The sequence below is a fragment of the Crocodylus siamensis genome, chromosome 14 (genome assembly GCF_052110815.1).
Source record: "Crocodylus siamensis isolate JL-2025a chromosome 14, ASM5211081v1, whole genome shotgun sequence".
NCBI classification, from domain to species: domain Eukaryota; kingdom Metazoa; phylum Chordata; order Crocodylia; family Crocodylidae; genus Crocodylus; species Crocodylus siamensis.
The window spans coordinates 9,411,583-9,426,409 of record NC_143408.1 but is presented as its reverse complement, the minus strand read 5'-3'; the positions used below and the strand labels follow the sequence as shown (position 1 = coordinate 9,426,409).

At 43.7% G+C, this 14,827-nt stretch overlaps 1 protein-coding gene across 1 annotated transcript; it reads right to left on the bottom strand.

The window, feature by feature from the left end:
- Window positions 1-1,990: 1,990 nt before the first annotated feature.
- LOC149853340 (uncharacterized) lies at window positions 1,991-14,295 on the bottom strand. Its single transcript, XM_090027584.1, has 6 exons — window positions 14,127-14,295; window positions 11,187-11,326; window positions 9,493-9,760; window positions 5,277-5,458; window positions 4,528-4,586; window positions 1,991-2,169 (listed from the first exon to the last, which is right to left on the bottom strand). Exons 2-6 carry the CDS (start codon window positions 11,289-11,291, stop codon window positions 2,019-2,021), a joined length of 765 nt encoding a protein of 254 aa, XP_089883710.1. The 5' UTR covers window positions 11,292-11,326; window positions 14,127-14,295; the 3' UTR covers window positions 1,991-2,018.
- Window positions 14,296-14,827: the final 532 nt, after the last annotated feature.

The window sequence follows — 14,827 nt, the reverse complement described above, 5'->3', positions numbered from 1 at the left end:
CTTAATGAATGTCTGTTTCTAAAAGATACCACCAGTTACTGGGATTGTAAGTGTTACTATTTATTTAATAGGGAATTACCTCCTGTATAAGAATTAACTTGTCTGGTTTATGTAATATATTGGGTTAAATGATGAGAACAGGTCCGGATGGCTGGGTATGACTGGGCAGCCCCTGCCAGCTTGTGTCATATGCAACCCCAGTCATAACTGGGAACTGCCCTGAAGACTGCATTGTAGTTTAAGGTAGGGGTGTCAAACTCATCCAGGCCCATGGGGTGGGTGAGTGGTGCAGGGCTGGTCCACAGGCTCAATGAATGGTGTGTGTTTGGCCCACTGGCTGGACTGGCTCCATAGACCTGCTGTGTGTCCGCCCACCACCCTTCCCCCCCAACTCCCGCCGCAGTGCATGCCAGATCCAGCGCATCTGGTCCTTGCTCTGCCAGTCCAGGACACACGCTGGCCAGTGGGGGCCATGTGCATTGCGAGTCCCGGGCCTGCCAGGGCAGGTGCAATGTGCAGGGCATGACCTGGGCCCTATACTCATCACGTGTAGCGTGTGGGCCAACTCAGGACCTAGGGGCAGCACTGGGAGCCAGATGATGGGGCTCTGTGGGCTGGATCTGGTATCTTTGACCCCCCTGGTTTAAAGTAGAGAATAATCAAAGAGAAAGGAGAGTCATCCAGTGTTCTTCCTATCACCTGAAATGACAAAGCTCTCTCTTTACTGAGGAAAGCTGCTGAGTTTGGTTTCACATGTAGTTGTTCTGCAAATCCTCAGAAGTTCGGCCATCTCACTAGTGGAAGTAAGCAGCAGGCCGCCTTTCTTCCTCCTCTCCTTACAGGCTGCCTGGGCTCCTTTCACAGGAGTGGGCAGGGGCAGAATATTTCTCCTATCCCTCTTCCATCAAAACCAGACCGGCTGAACAGAAGTGACCCTCTTCTGTGGCCAGGCAGTTTCTAGTTTTGTACGTCCCCACCTCTCCTGGCTGCAGAGTACAAAAGACTGAGGTCTAACAGGATTATAATAAATGCTGACGTCTCCTTAGCAAACCAGTGTCTATAATTTATTATAACTAGAGGTAGCATAGGTACGAGGGCTAATTATCCAGAATACACAGGAGGTTAATTGCATACAATTTGAGCAGGTTTTAGTTAATTGGCAGAAGGAAATTATTCAGTCCTTTCAGTCCTCTCCTTCTGCCTTTCTGGGCACAAGTCCTCACTTACAAGGCCAGCAAGTTTGTCTTCCAGAAAAGTGTAGGTCCAGGACTGTTCAAATCCTACATTACAGGGCAGGGAAGCATTTGGATGGGCATTCACTCATTGCACTTTTTTCCACGCCTGCTCCTTGTGGTACCCACTTCCCTTGCTTCACCCACTTACTTGGTCTCTCCCTCCCCATTCACCCTCCACCTTTTGTGGGCGTTATGGGCCTTACCGGGGCCCTTACTTATATCTGCACTGGTATGAAAGTGCATGTCTGCAAAGACGATGTAAGCAGCAGATTCTGATGGATCAATCCTTACTGCTGTGGAAGCTGGGAAGACCATTTCACTGGACCACTGAATTCTCCCTCTTTGCTGTGATGCCTTGTGCTTATTTGTCAGAGGACATTTGGATAGGAATATCTATCATGCAGCAAAATGCGTAACGTGAGGAGACCATAGACAAGTCCATCTTAAACCTTTTGGGGATCTGGCTCTTACATGGCCATATCTTGACAGTGGAGTCTGTACAAGCTGTCAAGGGGTGTCCTAGAAACCAATCATGGACCATAATGTTTGTTTAAAAGTTTTAAAATATTTTGGAAGCAATTAATTTCCACGCTGCTGCTGTTGAAAATGACTTTTATTTATAAAATAGCCTTATTTCATTTACATATAGTACAGAAAGTCTGCCAGAGGCTGCTTCAGGGGCAATGGGGCATGGCTGGACATCTGATTCTATGAGTCAGTGATCCTCATTCTCTGCTCCCTGCGCCCCCCTTGTACGCTCTGAATCTGTAGTCCCCAAAGTTTCTAATTCTTACATTTACACTTCTCAATAGCAAAGACAGTGCGGATGGGGCCGCTGCGGCTCTTGAATGTGTGAGTGTTGTACTGATCAGGCACACAGCGACTGGAGGTGCCTTCCGCCCAAACCAGGCACTTCTCTCCACTGTGTGAATCCCTGCAGTTGAAAAAACAAAAATGTTAACTACCCAGAGAGGCAGAAGATGGACCACTCTCATCTGCCTTGGGTTTATAGCTCCTATCCTGTTTACATGACAAAGCTGAATTGATACATAATCTGGTCTCTGCAATTTAACTTGGTTCACAGCCCATGGTTAACTTATCATTACATTGGTAATATCTAATAACAATACCCAGCTCTCATGGAGGGCTTTCCAGCAGTATATTTCAAAGCACTTTACAAAGAAAGCATTATTTTACCTTTATTACCAATGTGGAAACAGAGGAATAGGAAGGCAAAGTGATTTGCCCAACATCATCCAAGAGGCAGGAGGAGAAGGTAGATCATCTAGGCTCCAGGCCAGTGCTCTGCCCAAGTGCCTAATCATGGACCAGGATCCTAGTGGGCTAGGCCTGGACAAAAAGGTGGTCTTTGTTCCAAACAGCTCACAGTTTTATGCATGTAATGAACAGTTTAAAGATGACGACTGAATCCAGAATTGGGAAGGATGTCCTTGGAGTGGCTGAAAACCTGCTTTCTGTTCTCTGCTTTATCACAGATTCCCTCTGTGACCATTGGTAAGCCACTTAATTTATAGGGGACTATTCATTTATGTATTATTATATTTGCTTCCATTTATACCTACCAAAATTCTCCAGGCTCAGCACAAAGCTAAAATACAAACCACAACCTTATTGTCAACAGGCAATTAGAGACTCAGTCCTTCCCGGCTCCAGACTAGGTCTGACCACCCTAGACTTTAAAGACAAGCTCTGACAAATCATTCTGATCCTCTGTCCACCTCCTCTAATTATCCTGAAAAAATCTAAAAGAAGCAAGAGAGATTGCAATCTATGGAGAAGATGCCCAAATCCAGGCAGTAGCAAACTAAAGAAGAACATGAACTTGAAAGTCAAAGATGATCTTCAGTAAAACTTTGCTGCCAGCCTGCTACCATTCAAATCAGGTGTGAATTTGGAGCCCTATAAAGGACCATGTATGGAGTAGGGTAGAAGGCAGAGAAAGATGCAGCAAGGATGGCACATCCCCATTTCTTGCCCTCCTGGGGCAGAGAGGATTATCTGAATTTGGGCCACGTAGTAGGCCCATCTTTCTGTAATTGCTGGTAGGATCTTCAGTAAAATTCTCATTCATTTTGGTGTCTAAATCATGTGGTGTATTGGCTATCTAATAGTATAAAAATCTCTTAGCCATAGGCAAGTTACAGTGTTACAAGTTCCAATGGACCATAAGCTAAGCATGAGCCAGTAGTGTGCTCTTCCTGCTAAAAAAAAAGCCAACTGCTTTTAATACTGGGTTGTACTAACAGGAGTGCAAATCAAGGGAAGTGATTCTTTCACAGTAGGCAGTGCTGGTGAGGCCTCACCTGGAGTACTGTGCCTGGTTTTGGACCCCCCAACTTCAAGAAGGATGTGGTCAGATTGCAAAGAGTCCATGGGAGAGCAACAAACACGATTAGAGGCCAGGAAACATGACTTATAAGAAAAGGCTGAAAGAACTAGAACTGTTTAGTCTGGAGAAGAGAAGGTTGAAGGGGGATCTGATAACAAGCTTCAAATACCTGAAGGTCGATTGTAAAGAGGATGGAGATAGACTTTTCTTGGTGGCTGTAGGGAACCAGACTGGGAGCAACGGCTTCAAGCTGCAGCAGAGGCAATTTTGATTGGAGATTAGGAAGAACTTCCTATGAGGACAGTCAAGCATGGGAACAGGCTACCTAGAGAAGCTGTGAAATCTCCATCTCTGGAAATTTTCAAGAATCGGTTGGACAGACACTGAAGTGTGGGATGGTTTAGTCAGGGATGATCCTCTCCTGAACAGGAGGCTGGCCTAGGTGACCTCATGAGGTCCCTTCCAGTCCTCATCTCCTATAATCCTAAATTCTCCAAGTTTTTATTCTGCAACCATTTCTGCAACAGAAGTTTCCCAGCCATAAAGCTCACAGTCCGACTCCTACCACAGCCTTCAAAGTCTGCACTTGCCTTTGCTGTAATCACAACACTAGTTTGATATTACAAGAAACTTTGTCATGAGATGTGAATTAGTAAAAGAAAAGAGAACTCAGCATAGAATATATTGACCTGTTACCCTACCAATGCAGTCACTCAAAGCACAATGAATAAAGTTATATTCACTGGAAGGTAAATGACAACGACAAAGAGCCCTTGGAGACAGCTTGTACACTGGATTCACATTCATGCAATTGCACTCGGGATAAGGAAGCTACGTGGATGTAAGCCTGGGCAAAATTTGTTTCAGCCTCTGGAACATCTGCATTCTCCAGGGGTTTCACATGGAAGGGGGAGGGAGATGTGTCCTGACAGCTGTGCTTACCTAAGCAAGCAGCGATTCCCTACGGAGCAGCTCCCCAAGCACCGTCCCACATCAATTTCCTGGAAAGATTTGCAAAACAAAGACAGGAAAATCACTTGTGACATCCTATTGATACACACCCGAAGGGGAACAGCATTCCAGCAAGTCCTCCTTTTGAGCAGCGCCGCTTCCTGTTGTGTATACACAAGGGGTCATTTTAACCTGTTTTCAGATAACGAACAAACTAAGAAACATGCCATTGATTTTTCCTCCCAGAAGAGGAAACTTTTTGCCTTGTACAAGACTAATTACTTCAGCTGGGCATGTGACTTCATGACAATTTGTTTTTGTCTGTGCAACCCATAGTGAGTGGCTGTGTCTACATGAGCAGCGGACTGAGCAGTTGTTGCTGCGCAGTTATTTAGTACTTACATAACCAGGTCCTAAATGACTAAACAGTAACCGGTGTTACTGCACAGTAATGTCCCCACGTGGTGTTTTTCTGACACTACTGTGCAGTAGCACCTTGTGTAGACACGGCCTGGGTGTAGTTATACTCATATAAAGTTGCTTACAACCATACGGGTTACTCACCCTTACTATAAAGAAATAGCCTTTCTACCATTATAGCAGCATTCACACAGGAGCAGGTGTACTATTTTAACTATAATGGTGTAATTTAAACAATACAGCTCTTGATTATTTAAACAATACAGCTCTTGATTTCAGACAGGCCCCAGGACTCTTAAAGCTGCATGCACTGGACTAACCTTAAGCCGCTCCTCTCTGTCTCCAGCTGAGTTGTATATAATTTCATAGTAGTATTCCACGTAGGAAATTCGATAGCAGGGTTCTTTCATTTCACAGTTCTCCAGAGTTTGAACCACCTCAGCGCCGTTTGGGCTTTTGATCAAAACAGAGTCAAACTTTGTGGGGGCACAGAAGAGTCCATCTGGAAGAGAATGGGAGCGAAGTTTCATTGCACATGCAGCATTCCCGCTGGGTATCTTCACTGGGATTTCTATGTACAGAGCAGTTGCATGATCAGGCTTATAACACCCAACATGAGTTATGAAAAGTGCTCATTTGCTATTCCAGGAGCTCTTCCCCATGATTGCAGCCTTGGACACGTTTCTTTATGCCAACTCAGAACTACTCTTCCGGGTTTTATTGTTTCTCTCAGAGATCTCACGGCATGGGCAAGGTTATTTTGCCTGATGAAGAAATTATACACCCAATGGATATACTTTGATTGCTAAAGGAATGAATCCCAAAGTCCATTTTCTAATGTTAGAAGGGGTTATGTCTGCGGAAGAATTGCAAGCCTTAGACCCAATGTGTAGCTAATAATAATAATAAAAAAAACTCTTGGAAAGTAATAGATCTATGGCGGAATTGCCAACAAATCTACAGAGGAATAAAGTTTGCATTTACGTAGCTTATTTCATAGTGCAAGAAGCCAGAGCTTTTTCCAAAGAAAAAGGATTTTGTATTTTGGGGGAACCGGGTAGTGCTGTGTTTTGCTCAATTTCTCAGCATCTCCTCTTGGATTTGATTAGTTCAAGTCCAGGCTCCCCACGTTGAATTGGGCAGCCCCACTTTACTGTGATGCTTTCAATTTAGATCTCAGTGGTTATTTCATTGACAATGTCTTGCCTTTCCATAATGCTGTAACGTTACTTCCAAAGGAAGGCACCCCTGCGGTGCTCCCCCAACCAAACAAGAGCAGCCCGATGGTAGCCTAGAGTGCTACGCTATGTGAAACAGCTTTGCAGATCTTCTGGCAGTGCTAAGCGGAGGAACCGCTTTCCTATAGAAAGGTGTAAAAGCAACAGCGATGCAGTTTGCAGATAATGCTAGCACAAGATGGGGAGCAAAAAACCTGGTCAAAACCTGCAACATTCACACAACAAAGAGAAAATCAGCACTCCTAACAGGAAGTCTGCCAGGGATGTTGGCATGCCACACGATCTGAAATGGTAGTGAAGTGCCACTATGAAGAGCCAGGTGAGTTTTAACAAAGGGATTTGTTCTTTCTTGTAACGTGTCCCATGAATTACAATGTTCCATACGGTTCTGTTTTGTCTCTTCCTTTCCCACCCCCTGCTGATAACAGCAGTATATTGAAGCAGATGCTGGCTCAGCATAGACACCTACTCTTGCATCCTTCCTGGTACTGGAGAAAAGCAGACCACATCCGCACATCTCTCCTGCTGATTCCTTACTTCTAGACAATCAGACTCCCATGCACGCACCATCAAGCTTTCTTTATAACACATGATTGACCCCTTGGTAATGAACACCCAGCCATCATACATCCTCGGTGTGAGATTTCTGGTCCCCCTCCATCTCATGCAGGCTTCCCAACTGCCGTCAATAAACACATCCACTGAGACATCCGCTCCTGTCCTGTCTAAGATATTCTTCCATATTAATTCCTCCTCTCAAGATTTTTTTTAGCTTAGTTTCACCTTTTCTACTTCTCCCGGCCAGCCACGCTTCATTTATTCAGTGCAGACTCCCTACCGAGTCTGCATTTAATTATGCCAGTCGCAATTTTACTGTCGCTAGAGGCGACTCAAATATTGACACTGGACCTGCTGTATCTAAGGGGAGTATAAATGGGGTACAGGACTGTGGAAAGAAACCCCTGTGACTTTTTAAGCTGGCAAACCCCCACCCTCTCTGCAAACATCCAACCCTGTTGGAATTAATTGAAATATGGGATCTGAAGCAACTAAATGCTAAAGTATCCATCAGCTAATCCTCTTTCCTCTAACTCTTTCTTCTCATGTGAGACCCAAAGACTAGAGTTTTTCCAACAGTCTACCTTTCTTTTCTTTTCTGCATGCCACAATCATATGAAATTACCTTAATCAGCAAGATCCATCTATATATTGTCCTAGCAAATTACAACTTTTTAAATACACAACACTATGTCTCCCTCAATGTGTTGGTTGAATATAAGGACAGGCGCCTTGGTGTCCTGGCTCCTAGCCACACCCCTGCTTGCCACTTGGTCCCCCCCCTCCCCCCCCCCCCACCCATCCCTTATGGATTAAGCGTCTCTTTTACACATGAAGGAAAAGAGAGCAGGTAGCCAAATGGCTTGCTTGTGATCATGTATCAGGTAACTATGAGATGCAGGGGTCAAAAAGTCTATTTTTGGCCTGCAAGATGAGGCCCAGTTTTCATCTTCATAGTTTTTTAAGCAAGTCATTCAAACTGTGTTTCCCAAGCTGTGAAATGGGTGTAAGAATTCATTGCAATTTCAAAAGTGAATATCTCAGATCAGCTGGAAAAAAAAGGAAAGGTGTCCTAGACCTCTTCTCAAAAATGACCTGCAATTGTAGGTGCTTAACAGCACATCCATGGAAAGGGCTGGGTTTTCTGAGGATGGGCATTCAGCACTTTCTAAAAAGTTAAGGCCATTAGCGCTCAAAATCACTGGTCACTTCTGAGAAAATAGACGACAGAATAGGTGAGATTTGCAAGTCCACAGCTGGTATCCTGTGAGCTAAGTTGTGCCATGCAACTGTGCAATTTGCAGGCAAAATGCTTCCATTCTGATTTAGTCCCACACAATTTAGTTTTTCTTTAGCCACGTCCTGCTGCCAGACAACAAACACGCTGGACTGCTGCAGGAATCCAAAATATATACCCCGCTGCACAAACAAACATTCACAATAGCACACAATTTGTTTCTTTTCCTCCTGGCCATTAGCACTAATTTCTATGCTCCTGGTGCATGCATAATCTACATTAGCAGAGTGGTTCTGTCTCCCTCTTTAGTTTCTGGTCCATAAAGGAAATTTATGGACCAACAGAAGTGGTCAAAAATTCTCTGGTGGAACATTTGTTGGGAAATGCTGATTTTCAAATTATTTCAATGGCAAATGAATATACTGGCTCATTGCAGTAAGGATCAAGTGATTCCTTTTGATAAAGTTGAAACATTTCATTTCAACTTTGTCATTTTGACTTTGATGTTGTAATAGCATACTGCAAAATAATCGTGACATAACCAAAAAGCACAAATGCTGACTATTAAACCATTTCAACCTTATTAAAATGAAAGGTTTTGATAAAGGTTCTTCAGTTGTTTATGAAAAGAAAACGTTTTGCAATTGTTATTTCACTGTAAACTTGGACATTTCTACTTTTCACTCAGATTCAGTCTGGCAGGAAGTATTGCAATGTCACCATTCCTGCAGAATGGAAATTCTGTTTCCCAAACAACCCCATTTGTGAGCATATGGCTGCTTGTTGTTACAAGAGTGGCTCGGTTAGGTCCAGCAACAGAAAGTCATGCTTTTACCACTGAAAATCCCCATTTTAATATCCCTTCCCATGGACTATGAGGTAACCTGCACCCTTTTAACTTCAAAGAGCTGTGTAAACTGAATGGGGGCAAAGTGGACTTCAATAGTAACTCTTTCACTACTGATTAGTCTAGCAGGATCATCCCTCTGCTGTACTGTGCTTATCCCCGGTCTCAAAATAACTCCAATCAGTTGTCAAACACCAAAAGCCCCATCTGTTATAGGCTTTCTTTTCAAAGTCTCATACAAGTAGTACATGATCTTGCACAGGTAGGGAAGGCCTGGACAAAAAGATGGTCTTTGTTCCGAACAGCTCATAGTTTTATGCATATAATGAACAGTATAAAGATGGGGGCAGAGATGCAAACAGATGCAGGCAGTTACATACTGAACTGGATGCCACCCGAGTCGGCAGGAGAAATGGAATTAGAACCCATGTGTCCTTGGATTCAGTGTCCATACTTCATCCATCTAACCACGCTTAGCACAATGTGTCTGGAGCATTATAATTTCAGACAACATGAGAAACAATCTGCTTTAACCAAGAGTCAAACATTAAGTTCCTGGGTCACCAGTGGCATTTGAGATGCTTAACCCGGGGGATCCTCCTCAGCCCCTCTACTCCCGCTGCCTCACAAGATGAGCATCCCCACCATTTCCATACCTTCTACGTGGGAAGGGTTGGAGCATTTGCCAACATCCACAGTGAACTCCAAGGGGGAGTCTGGAAAGAAGGTTTTCAGGGCTGGCAGCCGAAGACACTCCTTTGGGCTTGTGTTACACTGACAGGTCTCAATCACTTCCACTTCCTGGAACCCTTCGAGCAGCAGCAGTCTCTCCAGGTGAACCCTAGTAGGTTCACAAAGGGAATCCAAAGGGCAGGAACGCTCTGCTCCACTCAACAGAGGCGACTCCATCTGTCTATCCTGCAGCTGCACAGACCAGTTACAAGGAAACAGAGAAATTCCCCCTTTGAAATCAGGTCACTGGAGAACCTGGCTCCATTTGAAACTCATCTTTCATTCTGGAACTAGCTTGGACCAATACAGCACTTTCTTCGCCTAGCTGCGTTGGTGCTTTTGGCCTTTTTAAATTACATTTCTAATAAAACCATTTATTTCAACTAATTCTCTAGCAACTAGTTGATAAATCATCCTAAACATATCTTTGGAAAGACAAAAACCTCCTTCTAGAAGTATGGTAGGACTATGGTGAATGGTAGAACAGATGGTTAATGGTGACTCCCCATAAGCCTCCCTCGCAAAGAGTGGGGAAGGGCTCTGGCAAGGCTCTCTTGCTCCTCCCATGGGCCACGAAAAGAAGTGATAACACTCTCTTTGTAATGAATGTTAACACTGGTCTACCTGAACTTCTGGTCCCTGGAGGACTCCACGGGTTATCGGGGTAATGGCCAACTGCTAAGCTGTTACAAACTTAGTAGCTGCTGCATCACACTGTTACACAGATATTAGGGTACCTTATCTAAGCACATTTCCCTTTCTCATACAGAAGCAGCTATGCTAGGATAAAACACATGTATACCAGTAAAGCAGCATCTTTCCCAGTGGGGAGGATATTCATATAATTAAATCAATAAAATGTGTGTAGAGAGGTCCTCAGAGGTACCACCTCTCTCTAGCTTGTTAATAAAGGACTCTTTTTCTTAGCTGAAGTGTCACAGGCTATTTTTCACAAATGGGTTTAGAGTATCTGTATCAAAGATCCCATGATAGGATGGTAGCATGCTCCAAAAAAATAAACTGGCTCTCTGGCCACTAGTTTTGCTCATACAGGCAGGAATACGTACTGGGCCTCTTCCCTTCTCTACAAAGTCGTAAGGGGAAATTAACTCTCATTAATGAAAACCTAGTGCGGCGCCAGCATGGCCTAAAGTGCCCTCATCAGCACTGGGCTGCAGACGGTTGTTTTAAAGGATCTCAGACATCATCACACAGCAGTGGTTTTCAATCTCTTTTCATTTGCAGACCCCTAAAAAATTCAAACAGAGGTGTGGACCCCTTTGAATTGTATGTGTGGGTACTCCCATCCTTTTGATTGATCATAATCATCTTTCAGCATAGTCTGTGGGTTCCCAGGGTCCGCAGACCACAGGTTAAGAACCACTGTCATAGAGCATCAAGATATAATAAAATGTGAGTAACACCTCTGTACACAACCAAGCTCTGACTGTTTTTTTTTTCCCCAGGTGCTTTTTGACAGCCAGGGAGACTCTCCTTTCATATAACCCAACTATTGCTCTTGTTGGTAGGCTGTGGCAGGACAAGAGATGCTTATTATACTTCAGAATCACACAACTTCAGTGAGTTCATGCATGTATTTAGGGTGCACATTTCTCACCTTCTTAGTTCTAAGGAAGTCCAACATGGAGGAATGCCTGGAGAGGCCTCGAAGTCCAGGTTGATATGAGTTTATCCTTTGGGATATGCAATGGGACCTGCACATCCCAACATCCACACTTACAGGACTTCCAGAGATGTCTGAAACACAAGGAAGATGAAATGAGGCTCCCTACAGCCCGTAGAATATTATTATTAGTCCTTTGCATTGGGAGAGGGCCTAGGAGCTCTGGAGAGGATTGCTTCACTGCCTTCTAAGAAAAGCCAAATGCACAGAAGAGCAGCCACTGGCTGGCTGCCCCCCTTCCCCCCATTGTGGAGAGACATGCATGTCTGCCTATGGTCTAAGTAAACTCTTTAAATCAGGAGGAGGCAGGAAAAGTCAAGCCAGCTTTCACACCACCAGGGGGAGTGTCAGCCAGACAGGCTAAGTATTTCTAGTCGGCAGAAAGCCAGTGATTATAGCTTCCCAGAAATACTCCTGAAAATTGGTCGTTACTCTCCAAAACCCTTATCGCTATTCGAAGGGCTTGTCGACGCTAGGTCTTAGTTCAAACAGCCACTTTCTTCCTCAAGGAGACCATCTATACAGTGGTTTAATTATGCTATAAAAAAAGACCAAATATTGGCTTCACATCTTAAATTAACTTGTTTTAATTTGCCTTAGTTTTCCTGTGTGGGCATGGCATTCATTGCACCAATTTCATTTAAAACTGGATTTTAACTGAATGATGCAAAGTAGCGTAAGCATCCATTTGATGAATTAGTGCAGTTAGTGCAAAGCAGTTGTCTCACTCTTCAAGTTCATACTTACTTCACAGCAGCTTCCCCATAGAGACAAGACATCAGGTGTTTCCGTATTCACATGGTGGGCATGTCGACATGAGATGCTACTGTGTGTAGTGGTTACTGCACATTTATTTAGTACTTGAATGTAATCAAGTACTATATAAATGCGCAGTAATTGGAGTTACTGTGCAGTAGCTCCAGTGAACGCCTTTTAAGTGACACTGCTGTGCAGTAGCCTAATAATACTGTGCAGTAGTGTATTAGCACTGTTGGTGCTGTGACGTGCTACTGCACAATATTATTCGGCTACTGAGCAGTTAGCCTCTTGCGTAGATGTGCCCAGCATGTGGGATAAGGACTACAGGCAGTCCTCGACTTACACCATTTCGAGTTACAACATTTTTGACTTATGCTTATAAATTGACACCCTGTTTCAACTTTACAGTGCCAGTTTTGACTCAACGCTTGATCCAATGCAATGCCCTGCCAGCGAACAAGTTCGCTGCATCACTCATCTCCCTGGAGAACACCTGTCCAAACTTCCTTGGACACTTTCTTCAAGAAAGCAGACAGGACTCCAGAAAAACCTGCAGCCAGGACTCCTGAGAAGGCTCCAGGCAAAAACCCTTCAAAAAAGTCCAACCAAGAGCCTTTCAAAAAGTCCAGCAAAGTCACCTCAAAGAAGTCCTTCTAAATCAATATGATTGCTATTTACAATATAAATACATTAATATAGCTATAGTACTCATCTCTAATTGATCAGGTACAAAATTCTGGGGTATTTTTGGTGAAAATACAGTATCAGGCCTTGGTTCAGGAACAAATCCCCCATTTATTACATTGTTTTTTATGAGAAAATTGGTTCCGAGTCAAAACGTTTCGACTTAAGATGTGGTTTTCAAGAACCTATTGTGGCGTAAGTTCAAGGACTGCCTGTATAACAATACTGTGCTCAGCAGAGTTAAAGGAACATCTCCAGACCCATCCAGAAAGAGCTGCAATAATTTTGTTTTTAGGCCATGTCCACACAAGCACAGACATTTGTTTCCCTGGGGGCAACTAGCAGTGGCTATTTGGGGGTCAAAAAAACAATAACCTGACAGCATGGAAAATAGCAACACCACATACCGCACAGCCTGGCTCGTCTGGATGTGGCCGTAGACTTTACCTTATAAGACAGGAGAGATTTCTTTGCACCGTAAAAATGTGGAGTGGGGTTGCAAATTGTCCTTTCTGCTTTTCATTTTTTCTCCGTTCTCTCTAGTACTGAGGTACATGCCATGTAAGAGTAAGTTATTTACCCAAAATTATTTGCCCAGAGTCACATTACGGCAAAGATGAGATTCTCAAGGGTTTTATCCATGAAGACAAATCACTACATAATGCTAATTTATAGCCAATTTTATAGTCAAGGCTCATTTATGAAGTCCTTTACCACTATACTGTGAGAACTGCAGAATGAAACAAAACTATCTGTCATTTTCAAAAGTTACAGCTATTTTTCAGTACCAAAAGGTTAGAAAGACTTCCTCATCCTTGTGCACAGCAAAATAAATTTGCCTTATCTCACTGCCACTTCCAAATAAAAATCTTAGCACCGAGGCAATGTGGAACGTTGTACCCATGAAATAATGCCCATTCAACAGAAGGAAAACAATTTCCTGGGAACAAAGTTCAATATATTAGTTACAAAAATTGAAGACTATTTAATTCAGATATACTGTACTGTCTAATTAACCAGTTTTTCCACTAGAATCATAGAAAATTAGAGTTGGAAGGGACTTCAGGAGGTCGCATCTAGTCCAACCCCCTGCTCAACACAAGACCGACCCCAATTAGATCATCCCAGCTAAGGGTTTGTGTACACAGGTCTTAAAAAACCTCGAATCTTGAAAACCACACTAGTTAGCATGTTGTTAAAGCAAACTGAGGATATTGTTGCTATACTGCCTGCCAACAGCAGATTAGGCAGAGCGCCTGCTGAGGCTCTGTCACATTTATTTGACTTTTGTCTTTCACCGCTTGGGGGATAAAAAGACAACGATGTCTTGTGAGCCTCAAGAAAATGCCCAGAGGGGCATCAGTGATCCAAAGTAAGTGAAAAAATTGAAAGAATCAAGCTTCTTAAAGCCTAGGCAAGATATTCACTTACCATGTCCAATGTAGAGGTAATGGCTCTGCCTCCTACAGCAACCTCTGTCTGCAAATAAGTTCCTTTGCTCACTCTGTCTGCTGATGGCTCCTGCACCTGCAGCCACAACATGCGAAATTCAGGATAGCCCCACTTTAAAACTCAGGCTGCTTTCTTGCTTTCTTTCTTGCCAGGGGGGACTAAAGGCTTATCCACACAGAGCAGTTACTGCTATGTATGCTAGGTGAATTTAAAAGGGGGCTTACTGAGAACATTCACCCAGAGGGTTAGCATGGACCAGCAAGTGCACTGTAAATTCCCATTCCAACTTCCAGCACAGTGACTTCCTCCTACAAACCAGCCCGAAGTTATTTGCTGAGTGCTAAGAATCAGCTCAGTGCTCTGTAGAAGATGGAGCAGGCAAGTCGAAGATGTCATCGCCCAATAAAGGATGCATCCAATATCAGCTATAGCAACCCATCGTGTTAATTCACAAGTACCAGTACTTTGTTTCCAAAGATCAGAACCAAAAGTGCTAAAAACCAGAGGATAAGAAGAGAAAGGGAACTTACTGACAAAGCTGGGAGCGCAGAAGAGGCCAATCAGAAGCACTGTAGTTGGGGCAAGAAGCCACATAGCTGCACCCTTGAAGATACTGAATTGTCTCCAGTATTGCTGTCTCAGCTATTTATACCTTGAGCATGCAAGAAGGTGCTTGCCTC

Bases quoted from the DNA above. Each gene is read 5' to 3' on its own strand.
- LOC149853340 (XM_090027584.1), bottom strand. From the start codon at position 11,291: ATGTGCAGGTCCCATTGCATATCCCAAAGGATAAACTCATATCAACCT. The intron at 5,459-9,492 runs GTATGGAAATGG...ATTCTCTTCCAG, and splicing joins CAACCCTTCCCACGTAGAAG to ATGGACTCTTCTGTGCCCCC. The intron at 2,170-4,527 runs GTAAGCACAGCT...TTTCAACTGCAG, and splicing joins GGGAATCGCTGCTTGCTTAG to GGATTCACACAGTGGAGAGA.